This window comes from Sycon ciliatum, chromosome 4, assembly GCF_964019385.1.
Source record: "Sycon ciliatum chromosome 4, ocSycCili1.1, whole genome shotgun sequence".
NCBI lineage: Eukaryota > Metazoa > Porifera > Calcarea > Leucosolenida > Sycettidae > Sycon > Sycon ciliatum.
The window spans coordinates 39,251,140-39,277,789 of NC_088646.1; the positions used below are offsets into that span (position 1 = coordinate 39,251,140).

At 47.1% G+C, this 26,650-nt stretch overlaps 2 protein-coding genes across 2 annotated transcripts in view; one reads left to right on the top strand and one right to left on the bottom strand.

The window, feature by feature from the left end:
* The window catches only part of LOC135816095 (protein C-mannosyl-transferase DPY19L1-like), a 34,271-nt gene extending 30,580 nt beyond the window's left edge, over positions 1-3,691 (bottom strand). Inside the window, exons 1-2 of the mRNA XM_065329465.1 lie at positions 3,436-3,691; positions 3,028-3,140 (exon numbers count right to left, since the gene is read on the bottom strand). Coding sequence (XP_065185537.1) covers positions 3,028-3,140; positions 3,436-3,589 — 267 coding nt within the window. The 5' untranslated portion in view covers positions 3,590-3,691. The remainder of the gene's footprint in view (positions 1-3,027; positions 3,141-3,435) is intronic.
* Positions 3,692-4,030: 339 nt separating this feature from the next.
* On the top strand, positions 4,031-26,525 carry LOC135816092 (uncharacterized). Its single transcript, XM_065329461.1, has 17 exons — positions 4,031-4,408; positions 4,500-4,536; positions 5,763-5,810; positions 7,895-7,974; positions 9,263-9,355; positions 16,214-16,291; positions 16,682-16,727; positions 19,081-19,236; positions 19,520-19,672; positions 20,658-20,819; positions 20,978-21,142; positions 21,563-21,659; positions 21,921-21,973; positions 22,441-22,602; positions 22,971-23,040; positions 24,102-24,264; positions 25,796-26,525. The coding sequence occupies exons 1-17, from the start codon at positions 4,289-4,291 to the stop codon at positions 25,937-25,939; spliced, it is 1,827 nt and encodes a 608-aa protein (XP_065185533.1). The 5' UTR covers positions 4,031-4,288; the 3' UTR covers positions 25,940-26,525.
* Positions 26,526-26,650: the final 125 nt, after the last annotated feature.

Sequence of the window (26,650 nt, forward strand, 5' to 3'; positions counted from 1 at the left end):
CCTACTTCTCAATCTGCGATGGTCCTACTTCTCAATCTGCGATGGTCCTACTTCTCAATCTGCGATGGTCCTACTTCTCAATCTGCGATGGTCCTACTTCTCAATCTGCGATGGTCCTACTTCTCAATCTGCGATGGTCCTACTTCTCAATCTGCGATGGTCCTACTTCTCAATCTGCGATGGTCCTACTTCTCAATCTGCGATGGTCCTACTTCTCAATCTGCGATGGTCCTACTTCTCAATCTGCGATGGTCCTACTTCTCAATCTGCGATGGTCCTACTTCTCAATCTGCGATGGTCCTACTTCTCAATCTGCGATGGTCCTACTTCTCAATCTGCGATGGTCCTACTTCTCAATCTGCGATGGTCCTACTTCTCAATCTGCGATGGTCCTACTTCTCAATCTGCGATGGTCCTACTTCTCAATCTGCGATGGTCCTACTTCTCAATCTGCGATGGTCCTACTTCTCAATCTGCGATGGTCCTACTTCTCAATCTGCGATGGTCCTACTTCTCAATCTGCGATGGTCCTACTTCTCAATCTGCGATGGTCCTACTTCTCAATCTGCGATGGTCCTACTTCTCAATCTGCGATGGTCCTACTTCTCAATCTGCGATGGTCCTACTTCTCAATCTGCGATGGTCCTACTTCTCAATCTGCGATGGTCCTACTTCTCAATCTGCGATGGTCCTACTTCTCAATCTGCGATGGTCCTACTTCTCAATCTGCGATGGTCCTACTTCTCAATCTGCGATGGTCCTACTTCTCAATCTGCGATGGTCCTACTTCTCAATCTGCGATGGTCCTACTTCTCAATCTGCGATGGTCCTACTTCTCAATCTGCGATGGTCCTACTTCTCAATCTGCGATGGTCCTACTTCTCAATCTGCGATGGTCCTACTTCTCAATCTGCGATGGTCCTACTTCTCAATCTGCGATGGTCCTACTTCTCAATCTGCGATGGTCCTACTTCTCAATCTGCGATGGTCCTACTTCTCAATCTGCGATGGTCCTACTTCTCAATCTGCGATGGTCCTACTTCTCAATCTGCGATGGTCCTACTTCTCAATCTGCGATGGTCCTACTTCTCAATCTGCGATGGTCCTACTTCTCAATCTGCGATGGTCCTACTTCTCAATCTGCGATGGTCCTACTTCTCAATCTGCGATGGTCCTACTTCTCAATCTGCGATGGTCCTACTTCTCAATCTGCGATGGTCCTACTTCTCAATCTGCGATGGTCCTACTTCTCAATCTGCGATGGTCCTACTTCTCAATCTGCGATGGTCCTACTTCTCAATCTGCGATGGTCCTACTTCTCAATCTGCGATGGTCCTACTTCTCAATCTGCGATGGTCCTACTTCTCAATCTGCGATGGTCCTACTTCTCAATCTGCGATGGTCCTACTTCTCAATCTGCGATGGTCCTACTTCTCAATCTGCGATGGTCCTACTTCTCAATCTGCGATGGTCCTACTTCTCAATCTGCGATGGTCCTACTTCTCAATCTGCGATGGTCCTACTTCTCAATCTGCGATGGTCCTACTTCTCAATCTGCGATGGTCCTACTTCTCAATCTGCGATGGTCCTACTTCTCAATCTGCGATGGTCCTACTTCTCAATCTGCGATGGTCCTACTTCTCAATCTGCGATGGTCCTACTTCTCAATCTGCGATGGTCCTACTTCTCAATCTGCGATGGTCCTACTTCTCAATCTGCGATGGTCCTACTTCTCAATCTGCGATGGTCCTACTTCTCAATCTGCGATGGTCCTACTTCTCAATCTGCGATGGTCCTACTTCTCAATCTGCGATGGTCCTACTTCTCAATCTGCGATGGTCCTACTTCTCAATCTGCGATGGTCCTACTTCTCAATCTGCGATGGTCCTACTTCTCAATCTGCGATGGTCCTACTTCTCAATCTGCGATGGTCCTACTTCTCAATCTGCGATGGTCCTACTTCTCAATCTGCGATGGTCCTACTTCTCAATCTGCGATGGTCCTACTTCTCAATCTGCGATGGTCCTACTTCTCAATCTGCGATGGTCCTACTTCTCAATCTGCGATGGTCCTACTTCTCAATCTGCGATGGTCCTACTTCTCAATCTGCGATGGTCCTACTTCTCAATCTGCGATGGTCCTACTTCTCAATCTGCGATGGTCCTACTTCTCAATCTGCGATGGTCCTACTTCTCAATCTGCGATGGTCCTACTTCTCAATCTGCGATGGTCCTACTTCTCAATCTGCGATGGTCCTACTTCTCAATCTGCGATGGTCCTACTTCTCAATCTGCGATGGTCCTACTTCTCAATCTGCGATGGTCCTACTTCTCAATCTGCGATGGTCCTACTTCTCAATCTGCGATGGTCCTACTTCTCAATCTGCGATGGTCCTACTTCTCAATCTGCGATGGTCCTACTTCTCAATCTGCGATGGTCCTACTTCTCAATCTCCGATGGTCCTACTTCTCAATCTGCGATGGTCCTACTTCTCAATCTGCGATGGTCCTACTTCTCAATCTGCGATGGTCCTACTTCAATTAAAAGCAGACAGTGAGCACATGTATGAAGAACCTTGTCATTATGTAACACTACATACACGTGAGTCGATACAGAAATATAGATGACCATGATGAATGACTCGGGCTGATAGTATAGGTAGAATCATGCCTTGCAGACTCCCCACAGCCCTCTTTTTCTAGTGTAAGAACACAAGGCGGCTATGTAGCTTCAGTTATCCAGAATATTCATTCATCCGACAACGTGCGGTCCTGAGGGTGCCGGCTAACGGACATGCCACTGTACATTTCATCAGGCTGAAAAAGGATAAATTCCACGTCTTGCCCAGTACAGTGCAGTGTGCATGTGCATGCTTTGCAGTTTGCATATCTTGAGAGAGCAATTCTACACGCTTTGTTTACTGTGGCTAGGCAAGAGGTGATACATTCGGACAAGCCTGCCCTGGTGATTACATTGGAATGGAACTAGGAAATAGGCCGTGCCCCTCCCCCCCCCCGGTGAACATACCATTTCCGTACGGAATGACATCTGTCGCTCCAGCGATGAGAGGTGCGAGAAAAACCGGTCATTCTCAAACAATTGCGATATGTGCCGGTAATGGGCATAGGAGGCTCCCAAAGCTACAGAAACAAGACCACATTTTCAAAACAACTCTCACCAGGACATAGTAGATGCATTCTGTTTTACAATTCTATTACAGTTTTACATAACTTGCCAGACCATTGTGCACCCTGGGCACACCACATGCACAGGACCTTCTTCTAAAACAGACAATTGGAATTTTGGCGAAATTTCACTTGCAAATCCGAAATATTAGTTTCTAGAGCTGAAACAGTTTTGCACACTCCAGTATTGTGTCTTATATTCTCAATGATCATTTGTTTGCAGTCATGCAATATGTGAACACCTTCGCACCTAGTGCAATTACAGCTACCAAGTAGAGACGGTCGAACTGTTTGGAGTTGGGAAGTCCAGTCTTCTTCGAACCGGACTGTTTCGAACCAGAGCCAGTCGGTCTCTTGCTCCTTTTTTCATCCTTTCTCTTACGTACTGAAGACGCTTCCGCCATCACAGCACACCACTGACAGATCTGAACTCTTCAAATACTTTTTTGTTTTAGGAAACTATACTATAATTTTAGTCCATATTCTGCCTTGAACAAAAGAGATCTTTTTGAATCTGCATTGCTTTCATGTTCACTTTTTTAGCTGCACGATTTTGATGCGTAGGCACGTGGCCCCCCGCATAGATCGACACCGCGTACCGTACAACACACGCAAGATCCGCTGATCCGGCGATACAAATCTACGACACGCCGTGATCGTGACGTCGTTGATGGGTTCACGTGACTCGTGAGGCCGCTGTACTGTAGGTAAAACAGTACGGTAAAAGCTAAGGACAGGTAGACCCGATCTACCGAGTCTGTATGCAACCGGCAAACTACCGGTGTTCGGGTGCTTCGCAAGCGCACCTAGCAGATAGCCAGATGCTGGACAAGCACGAAAAGTAGCCTTGGCGGCTTCCGCATTGGCACGTTTGGCTGGCAAGTGTGGTTGTTTCTGCTCAAGCCGGAGACCAGTTTCGTGGTTGTACTGTTGTAGGTCTTCAGTTTTATGACAAAATTGAGTTTGCCAAGAACTGTCTGGTGACCAGTTTTGTTGTTTGGAAAGTGCGAGCACTGTGAGTTTTTCTGTACATTTGATCGTCGCCTAGCTTGCGACAAGACCTCCAGAGTGTGTCGGCAGGCCTGTTATGAATCGCGGTCGTCATGTCCGCTCGGCAGGGGCCGTCGATTCAAATGAAAAAGGAGTTGGCAAGTGAGGACCCGGCTGTGCTTGCCCTAGCTGAGCTGGTCAATGGAGCTACTTTGCTCAAAGCCGTGCGCAATGTAAGTGGGAAGACTTCGGCAACCCGCCACCTGACGCAAAGCACTGGTGACCAACTCTGAACACCCTGCTGCTCTTTGTGTTTTGCAACAGGGCAAACCTCACTTCAGGGACTTCAGCATTTCCAAAGGTACACAATGGCATTGGAAATTTGTCCAAGAGCCTAGAGTTCTTGCTTGAGTAGGAATCCGTGAAAGTCTCCGGACAGCGGTCTTGTGCCGCGTGCATGGTATCCAGCTGCGTCGTTATGACTTATGCAAATCTTGCATGGCCAGGGGGCAGGAGTCTATGCTGCGATCTACATACATGTAGACATGAATTCTTGACCATGGGCATGAATCGGCATGATACCAAACTATACTACATGACATTGTATAATTATTCTATAGTATAGGAGTCCATGCTGCGATGTAGATCCACATACACATGAATTCTGAATTCTTGACCATGGTCCCAAACTAGGCATTTGGGGCTTGACACTGTCTCTTGGTATCAGGAGCACATAGAGAAGGCACCCAATGCCGATATTGTGTAGACACTTGTACTAGTGTCTACACTCAGCATTGGGTGCTTTCTCTGCCACTCATGCAAAGTGCTGCAGCTGCATTTTGAATCCCTGATTGAGGCTCCTTGTAGCTACATACCAGACTGTCCAACCTTGCCACCTTTCCAAAGCAGGACACCTATAGAAAATGTATACCAAGGCAATTGTCTCCCATGTAAATGTACACAAATGTTTTGGTCCAAAGCAGGACTGTCCTGCTGAAATCAGGACGGTTGGACAGCATGACATACTAGTAGTACTGGGCCGCATGATGTGCTTTCCTTCAGCTGGCCTGTAGTCTGTACTAGGTAGAGGATACCACATGATGTACTTGAGGTTTTACGACTGGAACAATGGGGAGAGTACGGGCTTTTGGCACTTTTTGGCACTTCTCTTTCCGCATGCATGCTTGTCTGTGCGGTTGGTACAGTTCTGATGCCTGCAGAGGCACTCTCAGTGTAGTGTTCTCAAGGGCTGTAAACTCGACACTGACAAGCCTAATAAAGCTGGGGCCCATTCTTTGGTGGTAACAACACCGGCACAGATGTGGTGCGGTCAACACTGAGTGGTCCCATTGGTCCTTGCTTGGGCAAGTCATCAAGCTGGGGGGTGGGGGGGGGGGGTACAAGTGGGTGCCCCCCCCCATAATTCTCTGCATGCCCATGTTGCATGTGGGAAATAAGCTTCAAGTTCTGGATACTTGTGCGATGATTGCTTCTAATGCTGCTATCGTTCTCGGTTGTATGTCTGTCCATGTGTACATGTATGTACGCGCCTGGGTGTACCTGCTTTTGTCCTTGTCACTGTCGCAGATCTCACAAAGCTAACATGGAATTCGGCCAACAAGAAAGATGCAGGAGGTGAGGCTCACGGTGGATGTCTTGCACGTGTACACACACACACATACACACACACACACACATACATACACACACAGAATGCAGCCGGAAGAGCTAGATCTACTGTTGTGGACATTATAATCCGTTGAGAAGCCAAGCGGCCACGGGGCGCTGGCCTTGCAGCCGTGAGCACTGCTGATCCATATCTACGGTGGGTAGGTGAACTAAAGTGTGTGGTGCCAGCTAGCCCCGGTCATTCCACCGGATTTCAATGTGCGCAATAGTACAGGTCGTCCCTCGTTAATACGTAATCTCTGGGGCTTGACAAATGTTATGTATTAACGGGGTTAATGTACTAAACGAAAGTGTACATAACGTGCTTGTGTACCAGAAAATTTCACTTTTTTCAACTTTTCTGAGTGTTTCTTGCTACCATGACTAGTCAGGGAGATATTCTTGATTCCCTCGATATAACATAAAAATTATGTTATAACGGTCACAGTCAGCGAAGATTCTACAGTTAACATGATGCACGCCCAGCCGTGCCGGTACAGTCACTCGGAAAAAACAGAGCTTTGTCGGTTTGTGATGTGCGCTCTGACTTCTGAGCTCCACAAGTAGAAACTAGAACACGATGTGCCTCCGCTGGAAGGCCAAAAGACAAACAAATTATGTACTATTGAGGTAGGTGGCATGCGGGTACGGAGAAATGTTATGTACTAACGGGGTTTATGTACTAACGAATTATGTACTAACCGACAAAATTTGTATGGAAGTGACCACGTTTCGTCCGGGACTTGAGATTTCTTATGTACTAACGGGGTTAATGTACTAACCGGACTCGTATTAACGGGGGACGACCTGTACCGTGTGTATCTACTGTACACGCAGCATTGTCAGCTGTTTCTGATTTTGCATGCCAGCCTTGCTTGCCCCATGATACATACCGACTGGTGGCTACAAGTAAAGAAAGAGACAGTACACATGCACCACCAGCTTCACCGCAGCCACTTCATTACATCAAGAGTACATAACCAAGAGTATGCGACTCCTATCTCGAGCTGTGATGGGTTCACCACCGGCAGATTGTTTTCATTGCGTCATTATTTGGCAGTAGTACATGTATGATCAAGTGCACATGCTTTCCTTGTGGAATAAATGTTTTCTAGATGCGGTGTCACGTGTGAGTTCATCAGGTTTAGGACACATCGATCTACCGTCCATTGTTCTGGTTTGGCTACCGTAGCTGCGATGTGCGAGTTCTCCGTGCTTTGATCTTTGGCTACGCATGATGGCATCTGTGAGTCAAATAGCCACGAAAAACTGATGTCATAAAAGTTCCGCTGTGTGCTGGGGCATCGTCGAGTTGCACACTCTTGGTTATGTACGGTCAGCCTTGTACATAACGACCCTTGATCATGCTTGAGAAAAGCGCTGTTATTCGTTTATAGATTGAAAAGAAAAAAATTCACGGTTCGCGTGAGACTCTGCTGGAAACCGGGTTTTCCGCATCCGTAGGAACGCCACCACCCTTCAAGGATCAAGGCGCAGATGCAGCTCCTAAATCGGTGGGAGTTGAGTAGATCAGCTCACCAGCAAGTGGTCAAAGACCGAAAATCCCATTCACTGCATCCATGTTTTCCTCGTGCCAGGCCACGAGTTCCCAATTAACTGTGGGTCGCAGCATTGAAAGTATGCAGTCCAATGATCACTAGGTCTGATGATTGAGTAACATGGAAGGCCCCACACTGGTGCGGTCGGACTGCACTCCAAGTACACCTACTCTGGATTCGGCCAAACGATCACGCTCACTCGGAGCGCACTTGCTCGCGATTCGCCCAATCGATCATGCCCTTACTTGCACCATACCATACAACTTTATTCCTTTCTTTCCCTGGCTGTAAAATCAAGGTGGGGCCCTCTCACAAGACAGGGCGCTTTCGCAGTACTTTGATATATTTTTAAAGGATTATGTTTTTGGTGAAATGTGTCACTGCTTGCTGTGTTGCTCGGTTGACAGCAAACAGGAAAGCAGACACAAGCACACGGATGTTCGTATTACGTTATATTTATGTGCATGCATGTCACTCGTCTGTCTGCCACAGTGCTCATTTCGGAGATCTTGGAGATTCGGCATGGCCAGAAAACCAAGATCTTCAAGGACAACCCCGTGCCGGAGTATGAAGTAAGCAATCAATCTCTGTGACGTCATACAAGTACCAATCGAGCACAAGTCAAATGCTTGTTCCGTTATCTGGGTCGGGGGGGGGTAAGACTAAGAGCCTAAGGACACGAGTACAGTCGTCCCTCTCTAATCCAGCACTTGTTTATCCAGCACCCTAGCAAACCAGCACACTTTCTGGCAAAACGGATTTTTTCAGTTCATTTTCTACGCTTTAATCCGGCACTTGAATTCCGCCTCCGGCAGCGATTTTCTGCAACAAATCACTCAAACTGTACATAATTTGATTTTCTAATCCAGCAGTTGTACATCGCATACCGTACCGGTGCCAATATCCTATGCCAGTGCATAGGATATTCCCAAGTGTATGTTATAGACATGGCATGTTACACACATGCATTCCACAAACTTGTGGCAAAGTACTTGGATTGACACAGAAAATCCCTACATTTTGACGTACGACACAAACATGTACATTACTAGGTGAGCCGGGTTGGAGGGCAGGATTTGATAATCCAGCACCCTTGTTTATCCGGCAGAAAATGCCGTTGCAAAAGGTGCCGGATTAGAGAGGGACGACTGTATATGACTCTTCACTCGTCGGCTGCGTTCGTTTTCGTTTTGTCACGAAATGAAAACGGTCCCAAATGAACGCAATTACCTTCGGTTGATTGTGATGCAGTGTATAATTATGTACACTGCTTATCCCACAATGCAATGCGTTCCTATGTGTGCATGGCGTTTGCAATTTCTACTGACTTCGTATATCCACATCTGTCTTCACAGTGGGTACCGGCTGGCAGCTAAGCTTTTCGAGAGTTGTTTGCAACCTTGCTTTGGGTACAGCTCTTTGAGGGTCACGTTGCTTTACTGTAGAGGCAGAAAATTTCGTCGGTCAATAATTTCGTCCAACTCCAAAGAAAAAGAGTTCGTCCGGTTGAAAATTTCGTCCATAGATCATATTAGAGTGTATAAAAAAGCTGGACAAATCGATATTCGTCCTACATTTAATTTAGTCCAAAAGCTCCTTGGACGAAAAAGACTAAATTAAATTCCAGACGAATATTTCTGCTGATACAGTATTAATTTTTTGCTTGCATTCTAGTAGCCTGCTGAATCTTGTCACATGGTGCCATCGCATCACTGGATAGAGGAAGCGGCAGGCAGTTGCTCACTTCTCTGGGGGAGTCACGGCTGCTCAATGTCCAGTATATGTGCAATACTTTGTGGTGCAAGGGATTTGTACACATTCCGGCTATATCGTTCTAACCTGGGTGTTGTCTGTTTCCAGGGTGTGTCATTCTCGGTGATGATGGAGAGACGCTCGCTGGACATTGTGTGCAAAGATCAACGCGAGTATGAAGCCTGGACGCGAGGTCTGGAAGTAAGTGACTTTAATAGGCCATTCAACGTTACGCTTACATTTTGCATTGGTCTTCCATTTGGTAATGGTGGGGTGGGGTGAGATGGGGGGGGGCGGGGTTCCAGGAGGATTTGAGATTTAAAGGGCGTTCAGTTGCCTGTGTATACCGGTATGTGTTTGGTGTTGTGTACGTGCTTCAGCACGAAGTGAAAGTGGGCTGGGACGGAACCCCATGATTAGACACACATGTTATTAGTAATAAGAGAGGCTCTGCTCTACGTGAAACGTTGAGAAATCACGTAGAAAACAGTTGTTTGGGAAACTTAGAGTATAAGGCTTCACATGCTTTGGGTCTAGATTTCTATGCTGAGATGGGTTGTCCCCAGAAGAGTTTTAACTATGCAGTGGTTCGAACCGGACGGAACGGGGTGGTCAAGAATGCGATCAGACGCCTGAACGGACGCGGCAGTATTCTCGTGCACAATTTCATCCGAAATCCAAAGTTCACAAAACATGTTTTGCTAATTGGAGCTACATTGCACAGTGTTTGTGAAGGATGCCTGTGTCCTTTTGCGTAGTCCTGGCTTGGCGCACCACCAGCTCAGGTTGCTACTGTATAAGTACAAAGTTTCGTTTGGAATTAATTTTCGCTATATTCGTTAGGGGGCACGAAATAACTAAAGTTTTTTTCTGAACGTTCCGGTTGACAGACCTTGACTAAAAACGAAATTTAGTATGTAACGAACCTGCTGGTGGAGTGATCTAAAGAAAGATTTCGTAAACGAAAATTTGTACTTATGCAGTAATCATGCTGCTCTCTGACCCAAGGTTGGGTAAATAGACCTAATGAGATACGTAAGCTTCTGGACAATTGTGTGCATCAGTGTCATCTGCATTGACTCTTGTGTCTATGAACCCTGTCAGCTCAGACTCTACCATAATAGTTTTTGTCATACGATTTCGGTCCACCTCGCGTTGTGTTGTTGGCACTGCTCAAACATGTTCTCTCTACTTGTTGGAACGAGAGAGCTTGGAAGCTCAGGGCCCTACGCTATGCTTTTTTGCCTTGATGACCTAGAAAAAAAAAGCATCGGGATGTTATAAATTCTTTAAAAAATTCCTTTTTTTAAGACATAACCTGGGATTCGAACCCGCACTATCGCGCCCTGCATGCATCCCCGATACACTTCGCATACATACTAATTCTTCCAAGTTGCTTCACATTATGATCTTGCATTTGAAAGCCCTATTTGAATATGCATTGTGGCCAGCCGTCTTTGATGGTACGGTACGGTAGGGATAGGTACGGGACAGGTACGATCGAGGGTAATACGACACCGTCTCCCGTACCGTACCATCAAACACAGCTGGCCACATACAGCTGCCCGCAATATTCAAATAGGGCTTTCAAACGCAAGATCATAACGTGAAGCAACTTGGAAGAATGGGTATGAATGCGAAGTGTATGGGGGAATGCATGTAGGGCGATAGTGCGGGTTCGAATCCCAGGATATGCCTGAAAAAAATAGGAGAATTGAAAAATTTATAACATCCCTATGATTTTTTTGCCGTCAGATACGGGATAGCGCCAGGCGTGACACAAACAAACAAACACACAAACAAATACCAAATCAAAGCTGTGTGGACCCTGGCTAGCGCCAGACGTTACTGAAGTAACGTCTTCTGCATAGCTACGGGAATAAATGCCCAATGCTGTTGACAGCAAGCTGTTTCGGCCATATAGGCCTCATCAGTACAGCTACGAGCTTTGTTGGAATAAATGTGTGTAGTTGTTGCTCAAGTGAGACTTATTGATTGGATTCTAAAAACAAGTAAAACAAAGTGTAAACCAAGGTCCAGCATACAATAGCTGAATGTTATTTTATTATTCCCGTAGCTATGCAGAAGACGTTACTTCAGTAACGTCTGGCGCTAGCCAGGGTCCACACAGCTTTAATTTGGTGTTTGTTTGTGTGTTTGTTTGTGTCACGCCTGGCGCTATCCGTATCTGACGGCAAAAAAGCATAGGATGTTATAAATTTTTCAATTCTCCTTTTTTTTCAGGCATATCCTGGGATTCGAACCCGCACTATCGCCCTACATGCATTCCCCCATACACTTCGCATTCATACCCATTCTTCCAAGTTGCTTTACGTTATTATCTTGCGTTTGAAAGCCCTATTTGAATATTGCGGGCAGCTGTATGTGGCCAGCTGTGTTTGATGGTACGGTACGGGAGACGGTGTCGTATTGCCCTCGATCGTACCTGTCCCGTACCTATCCCCTACCGTACCGTGCCATCAAAGACGGCTGGCCACAATGCATATTCAAATAGGGCTTTCAAATGCAAGATCACAATGTGAAACAACTTGGAAGAATTAGTATGTATGCGAAGTGTATCGGGGGATGCATGCAGGACGCGCGATAGTGCGGGTTCGAATCCCAGGTTGTGTCTTAAAAAAAAGGAATTTTTTAAAGAATTTATAACATCCCTATGCTTTTTTTTTGTCTAGGTCATCAAGGCAAAAAAGCATAGCGTAGGGCCCTGAGCTTCCAAGCTCTCTCGTTTCATTCACCGTCCAATGGCAACAGCCAATATATATAGGAAGGGGGCATTAGCAAGCCATGGCAACAAAAAGAAGGGAAAGAAGAAGGAATATATTGGAAGAGAATAATGCAGCAATGTAACAACAATAAAAGGAGGAATGAGATGACAGAATCGTAAATATATAAGTATTGTGTGATCAGTTTTACATGGCAGAAATAACTCGGCAAAGAATGGACAACGTGCGGCTGGAGAGTTAAGATCAATAGTTTTTCATCAGGGATCCCATGAGCTCCATACCCGCTTGCTGCAGGACCATTGAGTCATGCTGTGAGCTCTTTTGAAGTTGCTGTTTAAATTCCTGGTCTTCTTTTGCTGTTTTCTGACGTCGTACCTCTCTTGCCCCGTCCTCTTGCCTCCAATTTCACTCAAGTTCCTCCGCCACCTTTCGTTGCTCTAAGTCCCGGTCTGTCTCATACTTCATCCATTGCGCCTGGATAGCAGCGTCGTGCTCGAATTGTCGGTTTTGGATTTCCAGCTGTGTTTCCTTCATGCCCGTGATGAATCCCGCCTGCCGCTTCTTTTCATCTTCTTTGGCGGCTCGGACACGTCCACTGTAGGCGATGTTGGTGATGGGCTGGAGTCGCCTTTGCCTACAGGCGAAATGACGTACACATCACAGGAGCGCCAATGGAGGTGCTTGTCGCACCCAGTCGGCAAATCGCGGCGGCGACCCCCATGGGGAAATATCCCACGGCTCTAACATCGCACAGTTGGGATGGGGCGGCGGTGATTGGAGCGGAGGAGGAGGCGATGAGAGCGGCGAGCAGGGCGGTAGGGGAATCAGGAGGGCAGCGGCCAGTCGTGGGTTCGAGCCCCACGTTGGGCGCCAATGTAAAGATCACCGGATCACACATGCGGACAGTCACAGAGGACGAAGGTCAAGCACTCCAGTGACGGGAGCAACACTACACGCGGTATAAAAAGACTCTGCTTGCTTTCGTCATGCATCATTACGCTCAATTCGTCAGCAGGGTCGCATGCAATTTTCATGCTCTCGTCATCATGTCTGCCTCGTGCTCCAACATCTCGTGCGGACTTTCGGAGTTTGTGCATAAATTTGAAGGTGCTAACTACGATAAAGCTGTGTACTTCCACCCGAACGTGAATAAAATCGGACAAGATGCGTGGAGAATCGACAGCGCCGATATCAAAACCTATCTCAAGCCCCTGGTAGGTGAAGAGACCATCATCTGGGCGGGCATTTACAAAACTCCCATGTGGTACCTTCAACCGACAGATTTGATTGCTTTCCACGCTTTCGTCGTCTTTCAAACGAGAAACTGGTGGTGGTCGGCGGAAAAAACCCACCGACGGTGTCAGCATATGCAGAGGCAAGACTCGTTCAAGCGTGAGATCTTCCTATCGAAGCACCAATCGAAAAACTCCGATAGAGGAGATTATTGCTGACAAATCACATGTAAATCTGCAGGATCTGATAGATTTCCTCTACGACTCTAATCTCGTCAAGGGTATTTACAACGTTGTAACAAACAACTGTCATACGTTTGCCTCCGCTCTGTTCAACGAACTTGCAGCTACCCACTACGTCAATCATATCGCACTTCGGCATGCCAAACCCATCGACTCGGAGCATGCAATCGAATGAGTACTCGACCCCCATCCAGACACACACACATTTAGCACAGATATGTTGGTTTTAAAATGTTTAATTATATATTTAAAAGATCGGCATTAGCTTGTAGAATGACGACGATGCTCTTTGTAGGCAGCCCCCCGTAGTATGATGCAACCTTCTCTGTATAATGTTGAAGGTGGGCGGGTGTTATGACGTGGCTCTTCATTTCGGAGAGACTCCGCCATTGGTTGTCGCTGCATGGAAGGAAACACATCAAAACATGTATAAGATCTCTGGTATTTCAAATAAAGAGAATTGCACCACAGATCACTTACCATGAACAAAGAAACTCAGGCATAGGAGGGGCATAGGAGGAAGCTGGAGGCCGGTCTACAGCCTGAGTTTCGCGCGGCGTCCAGGCGCGACGGCCTGATAATCCCAGGCGCCGGTGGTGCAGGCGGAAGCACGGGCGTCCGAGGTGACGGCGGCGATGGCGCTTGTTGCACCCAGTCGTTATATTCCGGCGGCGACCCCCATGGGGAAATATTCCACGGCTCTAACATCGCACAGTTGGGATGGGGCGGCGGTGATTGGAGCGGAGGAGGAGGAGGCGACGAGGGCGGCGAGCAGGGCGGTAGGGGAATCAGGAGGGCAGCGGCCAGTCGTGGGTTCGAGCCCCACGTTGGGCGCCAATGTAAAGATCACCGGATCACACATGCGGACAGTCACAGAGGACGAAGGTCAAGAACTCCAGTGACGGAAGCAACACTACACGCCGACGCGCGGCGTCCAGGCACAACGGCCTGATAATCCCAGGCGCCGGTGGTGCAGACGGAAGCACGGGCGTCCGAGGTGACGGCGGCGATGGCGCTTGTTGCACCCAGTCGTTGAATTCCGGCGGCGACCCCCATGGGGACATATCCCACGGCTCTAACATCGCACAGTTGGGATGGGGCGGCGGTGATTGGAGCGGAGGAGGAGGAGGCGGCGAGCAGGGCGGTAGGGAAATCAGGAGGGCAGCGGCCAGTCGTGGGTTCGAGCCCCACGTTGGGCGCCAATGTAAAGATCACCGGATCACACACGCGGACAGTCACAGAGGACGAAGGTCAAGAACTCCAGTGACGGAAGCAACACTACACGCCGACGCGCGGCGTCCAGGCGCGACAGCCTGATAATCCCAGGCGCCGGTGGTGCAGACGGAAGCACGGGCGTCCGAGGTGACGGCGGCGATGGCGCTTGTTGCACCCAGTCGTTAAATTCTGGTGGCGACCCCCATTGGGGACATATCCCACGGCTCTAACATCGCACAGTTGGGATGGGGCGGCGGTGATTGGAGCGGAGGAGGAGGAGGCGACGCGGGCGGCGAGCAGGGCGGTAGGGGAATCAGGAGGGCAGCGGCCAGTCGTGGGTTCGAGCCCCACGTTGGGCGCCAATGTAAAGATCACCGGATCACACACGCGGACAGTCACAGAGGACGAAGGTCAAGAACTCCAGTGACGGGAGCAACACTACACGTAAACTTAATCTCAGGGTCGTGGGTTCGAGCCCCACGTTGGGCGCCAATGTTGGGTCCGAATAAGAGACATTTCTTATTCACTAAAACAACTGACAACGGGAACAGGTAGATTGACAGAACGACATTTATTCCCGTAGCTATGCAGAAGACGTTACTTCAGTAACGTCTGGCGCTAGCCAGGGTCCACACAGCTTTAATTTGGTATTTGTGTGTTTGTTTGTGTGTTTGTGTCACGCCTGGCACTATCCCGTATCTGCCTCTTACCGTACCATACCATCAAACACAGCTGGCCACATACAGCTGGCCGCAATATTCAAATAGGGCTTTCAAACGCTCATAACGTGAAGCAACTTGGAAGAATGGGTATGAATGCGAAGTGTATCGGACGATAGTGCGGGTTCGAATCCCAGGATATGCCTTAAAAAAAAATAGGAGAATTGAAAAATTTATAACATCCCTATGCTTTTTTTGCCTTCATCAAAGCGGTAGACAGTGTCGTATTACGCTCGACCGTACCTGTCCCGTACCTATCCCGTACCGTACCACCAAAGACGGCTGGCCACAATGCATATTCAAATAGGGCTTTCAAATGCAAGATCATAACGAGAAACAACTTGGAAGAATTAGTATGTATGCGCAGTGTATCGGGGGATGCATGCAGGGCGCGCGATAGTGCCGCACTGCGGGTTCGAATCCCAGGTTATGTCTTAGAAAAAGGAGAAATTTATAAGCATTTATAACATGCCTATGCTTTTTGGTATAGGTTTAATATCAAGGCAAAAAGCGTAGCGTAGGGCCCTGAGCTTCCAAGCTCTCTCGTTAGAGACGGGATGACTAAGACCAGGATGAACGAAACAACTACATGGTGATTATTGAAGAAAACGAGTTGAAGAGAGCTTATTGAAGAAAGAGAGTTGAAGAGAGAAGCAACGCAATATAAAGGGCCTGGGTAGCTATGGCAAACGTGGGCACGCAAGTAGCTACCCAGGCCAAATGAATAATGCATGAACTAATGAATATGAACTAATTATTACTTGTGGGCCTAACAGTATGAATGGCCATTAGCTGACATTTTACCTGCGCGCGTACCTGTGTGTGTGCATGTGTGGGTGTGCGTGGGTGTGTATGTGGGTGTGCATGCGTGCGTGCATGCGTGTATGTCGTATAATGATGCTCTAGGCCTTGTTGGGTGGCTACAAGGACGTGGATGCAGTCATGTCTGTCTACAACAAGCATCAACGGGTTAGCCAACTAAAGGTAAGGCACACAATGTTGTTGTGTACTTTTCGTGCATGTGCGCCAAGCATTCTCAAGTAGTAGCTATAGTGAATTTGATTACTGCATTGGCTTCGTTCTACATGTATCTCGTGCGTTGAACCGGTAAGCTCAACATTGGTGTGCGTATCCACTCGAACGCCTCTTACTAGTATCTGGACGCCTCAGGTGCAACCATGTCTCTCTGCCGGGCACCTTTACGCCCAGCAACTGCTGCACTGGTGTTGTTCGTTTGATGGCAATTATCGACATGTTCACTTAACGCATCATACATGATGATGTTGGGAATGTATTTTGTCTGTTGTAATGATGTGTGTGCGTGTGTGTGCGTGTGTATGTGTTTGTCGCTGTACATGTGTGTGGGGGTTACAGGTAGCGTATGATTCACATGGTCAGGCCAAGATAGCTGTGCAGGAAGGTGAGAATCCAGACTTACCATTGTATTCACTGCCACAGTGCATTATGAAGTGGTGTGCAGTGCTGCCAACCAACTGGGTCTGTTTTGCGTGCTGCAACTTCTGATTTTCGGTATTTTGCAGTGTTTTTCCGTACCGGCAATGTACTGCCGTGTGCATTGCTTGTGCTGTGCTTTTTTGGCACTCGCATGCTTGTCGGTGGCTGAATTTGCTAGAGTAAAACATGTGTGACTTGTACCACGACATGATATTTTAGTCTACATGTAGTCGAAGCATGGCATGCACTTGCTTCGGCACGGGGACATTCACCGCTCAGTTGGCGCTTGCCATGCTTCTACATACATACCTTTAGCTGATCGATCCTCTTCAATTTCCGTACCATTTTTGTTCAAATTCCGTACTGCTGACGAAGGAGTGATTTTCCGTTCAAGTCGGAAGGTTGGCAGCACTGGGTGTTCGTTTTTGTTCAAACCCGTACGTGGATTGGCTCAGTTTGCATTCCAACTAGTTACTGTAAATCAACTAATTTTCGCTGGCGATTTAATTTCGCTGATTTCGCCGCTGGGTACCAACCGGCCAAAGTAAATCGCCGGCCAATGTTTGTCATAGAGGCAAATGATGCATGGATGCATGTGAGAGCACCAACTACTGATCGATTTCTTTTTTGAAAACCGTAATCGGCCAAAGTTTAATGACGGCCAAAAGTTTCGTTTCGAGATCGGCCAAAGTTTCTCACCGGCCAAATTTTGTTGATTTACAGTATCTCAATGTACTACTTCTACTAGTATGTATTCACACGGGGGGGGGGGGGGGGTCTTTATTTGGGTAGCATCTGGGATGACAGTACGGGTGACTGAAACTTGAAACAATGTCGCTTTCGCTCCGGAACTGCCCGTTCCAGTCACCTTCGATCGATTTATGCACATCTGCATGTGTCGGACCACCAACAGCCATGCCGGATATTTGAGCACCCAGATAGTCGAGACTCAGGTAATCGGGACCATGCTGTGCGCACACAGTTCTAGCGAATGAAATTCGGGCTCAAGAGCATGTTATCACTGCACCAGTGTGCAGTCTAACTAACACTAAGTATTAGTGTTTGCAGGTGTGTATGCTGTACACTGCCCAGCAGCACCAGTCAAGTCACAACACACTTGGGGATTTCGTTGAGCAGCACTGTAGCAGAAACTACGGCAATGCAGTGTGTGTATGTGTGTGTGTGTGTGTGTGTGTGTGTGTGTGTGTGTGTGTGAACATGGACTCGGCGTGGGATGCAGACTCCTAGCCATGGCTGCATCCTGCTCTGCAGATGTGTTTTGTGTCCTGTATGTACAGTCATGTTGTTCAGATGGGTGAGATGGGTGATGTACAGATTTTCACTGGCGATCGACCGTAACGGGTAGACCCGGATCACTCCCATCTACCCTCTTTTTTCTTTTCCGAAATCTGTTGTGCTCCGCTCCACCAAGTAGACCAGTATGAACGCAGCCATAGTCCAGCTAGTGATTTATTTATTTATTTATTTCACCTTCCCGTGGCCAGAGAATATAGGCCAATAATATGGAGGGAGGGGGGCGGTAGCCAGCCATGGCAGTAAACAAAAACAAAGCAAAAATAAATAAATAAATATTTCACATTACTGGAGGCAAAGAGAAACAAATCTGGATGAAGAATTCGCAGTTATTAGAACACAAGCTTCATGTTGGCCTTGAAATCCTTTAGCGTACAAGACGATTTTACTGATAGAGGCAGGGCCAGCCAGAGAGAATAGGCAGCGAAAAACGGAGATCTGGTATAAGCTGATGTTCGGGCTTTAGGTAAAGTGCAGGGATTGCGCGTAGGACGAGTGGGAAGAAACCAGTTATATTAACGCAAGTGTGGCGGGGCTTTGTCAAGACGAATAGAATGAACAACAATACACAGTTTTCGATCCGCTTGACTAGAGATAGGGAAGGTGTTAAACATATCATACAGCTCGGCAGAAGGAAAGTATGATGGTTTGCAGAAAAGGACTTTGAGTATCCTCTTATTGTGGACTTCCAGGGTACTCATTAACGATTTACTTAGTAGGGATGACCAGGCGGTTGAGCAATAGAGAAAAATGGGGAGAATATAGCAATGATAAAAAAGGCGAATGCATTCAAGCGGTAGGTGGGAGCAGTGAGACACGAGGTAGCCAACAGCTTTACTGACTTTGCTACAGATATAGTCGACATGTCTACTAAACGATAAGTCTGAGTCAATGACCAAACCAAGATGCTTGTGTTGTTTTACCACTGTGAGGGATCCGGGAAGAGTGATGGTGATGGTGTCATTACTAACCTCTTGTTCTGGTGTTCTTTTGATACTTTGCAGACAAATGTGATGTGTACACTTGGGGCAAGGGTTACCATGGTATTCTTGGTCATGGAGAAGAAGATGATGAGCGATCACCGCGTGTCCTTGAGGCCATACTCGGTCGTGGTATCAAGCAGCTCGTCTTGGCCGACAAACACAGTATTGCACTGGAATGTAAGTCCACAGCGTTGCCACGTTGGGGGGGGGGGGGGGTGTACACTCTACTAGAGCTGATTGTATCTGCCAGTATGGGACAAGTTCGATAGGCTTCCGCAGCCTTTGGACAATCCTTACATACAGATCAACCAATCAAAGTTTCCCCGCGAAGAGGCTGCAGCCATGTTTTATGCGTAGGTGCCGTTCTCAGCAATAGATTTCCGGTGGCCGCGCCCTCTGATGCGCAGCAAGCGTAATTATCGTGTTGCTATTGTGATCTGCGTGCTGTGTGTATGCACAGCTTCTGGTGATGTCTACTCCTGGGGCAATGGCCAGTTTGGAAAGCTTGGCCACAACAACCTGCACCCGCGCTTCTTGCCACTGCGCGTCGCCGCCTTGTCGTTTGACGTGTGCCACGTCTCCATTGCCGCATTCCACAGTGCCGCCGTACTAGGTGAGAAGATACTCCAGTATTACAGTACTACACTACTACAGTATTACAGTCGGGTGTCGAAGAACGACCAGGCTAGGATTTCACCAAGCACAGCATACCAATGTATACACGGCGACTGAACTGTGCAGACTGTAGTGCATGAAAATATGGACGGCCTAGGCTAGTAGGTTGACCCCCCCCCCCCCCCCCCCCAGTTTTTCGCCACCCGACAGTACTGTAGTAGTGATGCGTGATCGTGGCTAGCACTCCACTAGGATAATATTAGTCTCGGTTTGCTTCATATCGTGATGCCTCTCATCGTGGTGCTGACGTTCATCTTCTGTAAGATGTGTGCAAGATGTCTCCTATACGATGCTGAAGTTTGGCCGTCTCCGGTAAACTTTGGTTGGGTGTTTTCCCTTCTGTGATCGTTGGACCTGACATTTGTTCCAATTGGGCATGCACCTTGAGACATGTGTACTCTTGGCATGTATGCAATGGGCTTTGAGGCTATGGACACTGATGATCGAATTTGTAACTGATATACCTTTTTACAATGGGGTGGGGGATGCCCGGGGTGGGGGATGCCCGGGGTGGGGGATGCCCGGTGTACAGCAAACACCGCAATCAATTACCATTCTGGACTGCCCAGTTCAATCTCCATGAATACCTGCACGGAAATGCGCTGCATGCAGCAGTGCATGCGTCAGTTCAACACCATATTCTGACGTGTATCCTGACGCCGCTTCATGGGTAGAAAATCCACAGAGCGTGAAAGTTGGAGAGGGGACGGGTCAACGGTTCTTTAATTTTGTTGATGCCATCTTCAGTAGGTGCGTCAAATAGTAGTGGAAGATTTTTGTTTTGACCAGACGAGACCAGACGACGCTTGCTTGAAAAATCTACCACAGCGGTTCTTTATCGTACGTCCTTTTCCTCGCGTTTAATATCAATTCTGTTTTCTTCTTTTTCTCTGCTGACTTGGCGTGTGTGTGCTTGAACCCAGAGAACGGATCGGTCTACACATGGGGTCAGGCATTGGCGTCGGACCCGGACATTGGTCGCCTTGGCTACTCGTGCACTCGTCGCTCTACTGTGCCGAAGAAAGTGGACGCTCTCAAAGACCACTGTGCTGTGATGGTGGCGTGTGGTCATGATCATACTATGGGTAAGTTGTGCCCAGGTCGGTCATCACACTTGACTTCGAAAGGATAAAAAAATTTTTTTTTCCTCAAGCAAAAAGCAATGGTGGAAACTGTCGCGAACCTCCTTTTAAAAGTTGTGACTCCCTGTTCATTCACATGGTGTACTTCTCTTTGCTTGCAGTGTTGACTGAAGACTTCTACGTAGTCACATTCGGTGACAACCGCCAGGGACAGCTGGGTACAGGCGAAGGCGTGAATGAAAGTTTTAGCACACAGCTCTATTTTGGTGATGATGTGGAGATAGAGAAGGTCACCGCCGGCAACCATCACTCGGCGGCACTCTCTAGTACGTTAGGTGCTGTTGTGTTGAACGGTGTTGCTCTCTTGTCTGCCTGCTTGCTTGCTCTTCATTTCCCCTCTCTCCTTCTTCCTCTCATCCTCTGGTGTACTGTGGTACATGTACACACTCCTAATGCAATACACTGTACATATAACTGCTTCCTGTATTCACTGCTAACGGGTTTCCACCAGTGTACAAAATGCATGGGCCGATAACATGACACAAACATACATATGCATGATGTGATGGCCACCACTCTTGCACAGCACATATATGTTCTACTTTCCAACTCTGGGTTGCAATGTCAGCGTGTGATTCCATGTTTCTCCTACCTCCCAACTTTTTGAAACCTGGGCATCACTGTGTTGTTGTTGTTGTTGTTGTTGTCGTTGTTGTCGTTGTTGTTGTTGATATTGTTGCCAACAGGTGATGGAGATCTGTTCCTGTGGGGTTCTAACCAGCAAGGGCAATGTGCTATGGGTGAGAAGGGTACAGTCTGGACTCCACAACGGGTTCCTCTACCGTAAGTCACACAACCATGGATGACATACAGTGGATGATTGCTCTGTAAACCTGAGATATTGGCCTCTATTTGCTTACAATTTTCTTGAATCACCGCAAATTCATTCACAGCGATATCCGATGCGATGTCACTTGGCAAGTATGACCAACACATGTACACGGAGCAGCAGTCCATATTTATGTGGCGTGCTACAATCAGTTTGCTGTGCTCCGTACTGTGTCTTTCATCCACTATGACTCTCTGGTGTGCTGTACATTGCAGGGAGAAGGTGGAGGATGTTGCATGCGGCGAGTTCCACACGTTGGTGGCTACAGGTATGTGGTAATTAAATGATCGGTGAACTGGATTTGGATCATTCAATGTGTGCCCAAAGAACAACCAGCAGTGTATATTTAACGTTTGTGTTAGACCAGGCACTACATGTAGTACCATATTATATTTCCTTGAGCACCCGCTGCTCCCTGAATACCAACCGCCCTTGAATGATCGTCATCCGTCTTTTTGATTGGAGGGTTATTTATTTTATACACAGGTGAGTATGACAGTTGGCAGTTGTATGCAATTCCACTGCTACACGGTGACTTTCATCTGTCATATTTCATTTTGCCAGATCTGATCGAGCATGGCTGAACTTGATTTGAAGTTGTCGAGTAAAGTTGGTGTGCAGAATCATGTTATTTTGCAGACATTTAAGTATAGCTGTTGGGCAGCTCCATCCATTCTTGGCTTGATTTACGGGGAACTGATCCTGCTGCTGGTGTGTGTGATGTGTTGTACACAGAGGGTGGCGCGCTGTTCGCCTGTGGTGCCAACAGCGAGGGCCAGCTGGGCATGGGTGTGGCGGCCAAGAAGACCAAGTACACGGCCATGACACCGCTCACCTGCAACTCAGCCAAGTTTGTCAAGGTGGCCGCCGGTGCACTCTCCTCCGCCGCTGTAACTGGTAAGTGCCAGTGCTGCGACAATGATGGGTGTCTTGGGAGATCCTTCTCACCTTGGGAGAGTTTGTGTGATGGGGAGTTTGTGTTATACTACTTCAAGTAGTAATAAAAGGTGGCAACGTGGATGTCTCCCATCCCACTCACAGGCTTCCGCATTCACGTCTATATTCCTTGGGTGCCACCAGATGAACATATGTGTACGTGATGTGGTGTGTGAATGTATTCTCTGTCATCAAGACATCTCTCCAAATGTAATGGTGGTCATGTTCCACCGGGGTCATCCGTATTCGATAGTGTAACTCTGCTGATTGTGGGTACTGTCTGCCTATGTGTGTGTGTGTGTGGTGTGTGCCCCTGTGTGCGTGTATAGATGCTGGTCGTCTATACACCTGGGGTAATGGTGAGCATGGCATACTTGGACAGGCTGACACCAAACCAAGGTAGGAGGTACATGTACTGTACTGGCAGTAGTCATCATGGACAGTAGACTAGTCGACTAGCCTGACTGTTCTGACGTATTACTCTATTCATGATTCTGTGTATGCATCTGCATGCTGTAACTGCGGAGCCATGTTGCCACTGTGTGCTGTAACTACGGAGCCATGACACCTTGTGTGATGTAGCTACATAGCCGTGGGCCTGTGGCGTCATTACGCACTGTAACTACTGAATGTGACGTTATGGCGTGCTGTAACTACGCAGTAACGTCATTGTGTGCTGTATCTACAGAGCCATGACATCATTAACCAGGGCAGGAAAGCACTGCAATTTCATGCATGGCTGTAGACTCAGAAGATCGAAACCAACAGGGATTGAAATGGCACTAGTCGCGGCATTGATGTTTGGGTTTTGTCTTTGCCTGCCGTTACATAGCATAGAGTGTGGAGTTTGTCTACGCTCTATTACAGTCTGAAGTTCTCTGAACCCATCCTTGTGTATGTTACCGTTACTAACTTGCTATCATATCCGAGTACAGTCGAATGTCACTTATCCGACCACTTCGAGAATCCGGCATGTTGGATAACTGATATCATTTTTTTATGTGCATATATGGCTGGATTTCACTGATTTATGTACACAATACCCAAATATATTCATGCATATTCATGAATTTTTTTTAGAATTTTACTGTTGAGTCATAAAATTACCACTCCCGGGCTTGTCGGATAACCAACGTGCTCGGATAACTGGCGACCGGATAAGTGACATTCGACTGTATGTTGTGTTCCGAGTAACGACTGCTACTGTAAGACCAGATATTTTAATGTCAATTGAAGTTAACGATCTCCGGATTATTGTGGGTTAGCGAGGTGAAATTCTAACGAGTTCCGTCTCAACACCGGCAAATGACTGTACAGGTCCATATTGTTTTGTACATAATGACTTCGAATGTTAACGAGTTGTTTAATGTTCATTAACATTACTGGTCTTACAGTATTAGTCTGTATCACTGACCATCCTACATGACTTGTACCTGACTCTGTATTGACCCTGCACACAGATTCAGTCCTACGGAGGTGGCTGGTCTCGGTGATAAGATGGTTCGGTCAGTGGCTATCGGCTGCAATCACATGGGGGCGCTCACACTCAATACCTGGGTCGGTGACGACGAGACGAAACTTTGTATGTCCTGCAAGCTCAAGTTCACCACAGTGCGGCGACGGGTAAGTACTAAGTAACCCTCCATGATGTTCTAGGTGCTGTGTTCTAGGTTTCATTTCATTTTACCAATCTTCCAACGGTAAAATTTAATAATATGTGTAGATGCCTATTTAGGAAATCACCCGAGCTATGTATTCCATAGAAGAGTATGAGGTGACGAGAAGAGAATGTGAAGACAAGTTATAGTTTTGAATATGTTCATGCTGCAGTCTGCATTCATGTTTGATATCGTGTGACTTACTGTCTTGTCTTTGATCATCACTTTGTCTCTGATGAGTGTAGTGTCAATGTGACTTTCTATCACAGTGGCGTACCAAGGGGGGGGGGGGGGTGCTGAAGCACCCCCCTCAAAATTTTCGACATACATATACATGTAGGCCAACTGCAGCTAAGAGTACCGTAACTTTGCAACCGATTGTCCGATTAACGCAAATGACGGCCCATTGGAAAGGTCTTGAGTGAGGATACATTAAGATGTGATTGAATTTGATATTTAGTAAACTTCATTGTGAAATGGGGATGTTCATAAATCAGACTTTTGAACGCGATTTTCGTGTCACAACTATCAGATTTTTCTAACGCTGGTTTTGTTTTCCACTCGCTGTCGTCACTAGTTGATCATAGCTCACCATGTTACATGTACTTTCATGTGGCAGGACAGAGGGTTATCCATATTGTCAAGGGCCTCGACTTATTCTATTCCGATTTTCCGGGAACACTCCGATCAGTTGTTCCGACAAACCGACTGAAAACAATTGTTCACGAAAGTGTACTAATCTGTTGTTTCGGGCCCTTGAAATCCTAAAAATGCTATAGCTTCTAAAGGAGTAGCTGCCCCCTTGCCATCCTGACATTGAACACCTCAGACACTGCTTCTGATTTCTACCAACAGAAATGTGGCAGCCCTCTGCTAGTATCCTGTTTGTGAAGCTACCACCATCCATTGCACTTGCTTCCTCTATTACCTGATTCTATTTCTCCATACCAGAAGCAAGTGTATAAAAACTCCTGGGAGCTTTTTCTGTGACTCCTGCCAGAAGTTGTTATGGTACTTTTGCCTTCTCGCCCCATTCAATGTGTGAAGTATTGTAAGTTGTTCTAGTACTTCAAAGTACATTAGTCAAATTGAAAATAGGTTCGTGATAATTATGATCTAGCAAGAGTAGTGTACTCTTGGACCTAGCTTACCGAGGAAGTACATTTTGTCCTCACTTTGTCCTCCAAATGGAGGGGTATATTTGGGATTGGGTACTTCAAGGCCTCATGGTTGCTCCATCCTACAAAAAAGTTCCTACATTTTCCCTCGACTTGGTAAATCATGGTAAATGCTTGAATCACGGTTAAATGGCGCACTAAAAGTAAACATCTAGATATCAACCATCCATGTATCAAACGCACAGAAATAATGCATTATTCGGTTCTTTGGGGAAATGTTGGAGCACCCCCCCCCTGTATCACTAACTCTACCTTTTTCTATCTATCTCTCTCTCTCTATGTCTCTTCTTTTTCTCTCTCTCTCTCTCGCTCTCTCAGCATCATTGTCGCCAGTGTGGAGGTGTGTTCTGCAGTAACTGCACCACCAAGCGATTCCCTCTCCTGGACAAGGGCTTCAGTGACCCTGTACGTGTTTGTGACCGATGCTATGCACTGCTCACCAGGAAGGCAGCAGCACACTGAACAAGTGACATTTCTACATCTATTTTTTTTACTTCTAAACAACAAAAGTATACTCGTCCTGCATGGTACATGCATTGATAAGATTTCTTGCATCAGCCGATAATACTTTACTCTTGCCATCATGGATTTTAGATGACGTTGGCAAATTTCCACGAAACATCATATTCTTATCTAGGGCTAATAGTAGCACCGCACTCATCGCACATACATTCCGAGAAGAACCAAACAAAAAGGCTTGCTTACCTAACCTTGCCCTCACGCACACAGAACTCTAGTTTCAATCATTGTTTTACCTGCAGGCACAGCAGCCATTTTGGTTTTTTCTTCATTTCGTTACAGACTTCATGAAAGACTTCTTTTGGAGTTTCCGGTCGCCCTCCTTCCGCTTCTCCTGTTTTAACCCCTTGAGATGTTTGCGATCTCTGTCACCCCTTGAGATGTTTGCTATCTCTTTTTATTTAGCCCATGTTGGCATTTATGATGGCAGTGATCTGCAATCTGCACTTTTTATAACATCCTATGAATAATCACTAGCAAATATTTATACCATATTTCTTCCCATCAACGTTGTCCTCGAATCGATTGACGTGTTTGTTTTCTTGTAGTGTCTGTGTGTGTGTGTGTGTGTGTGTGTCTGTGTATGTGTATGTGTGTGTTTAGGATGTGGGCTGCTCTCGTTGTGGCATTGGCAGCAGCAATGCTGCAGGAGAA

Excerpts from the sequence above, each read along its gene's own strand:
- LOC135816092 (XM_065329461.1), top strand. The coding sequence starts at position 4,289 with ATGTCCGCTCGGCAGGGGCCGTCGATTCAAATGAAAAAGGAGTTGGCA. Across the intron at positions 7,975-9,262 it reads ACCCCGTGCCGGAGTATGAA|GGTGTGTCATTCTCGGTGAT; the intron begins GTAAGCAATCAA and ends GTCTGTTTCCAG. Across the intron at positions 24,265-25,795 it reads TCACCACAGTGCGGCGACGG|CATCATTGTCGCCAGTGTGG; the intron begins GTAAGTACTAAG and ends TCGCTCTCTCAG.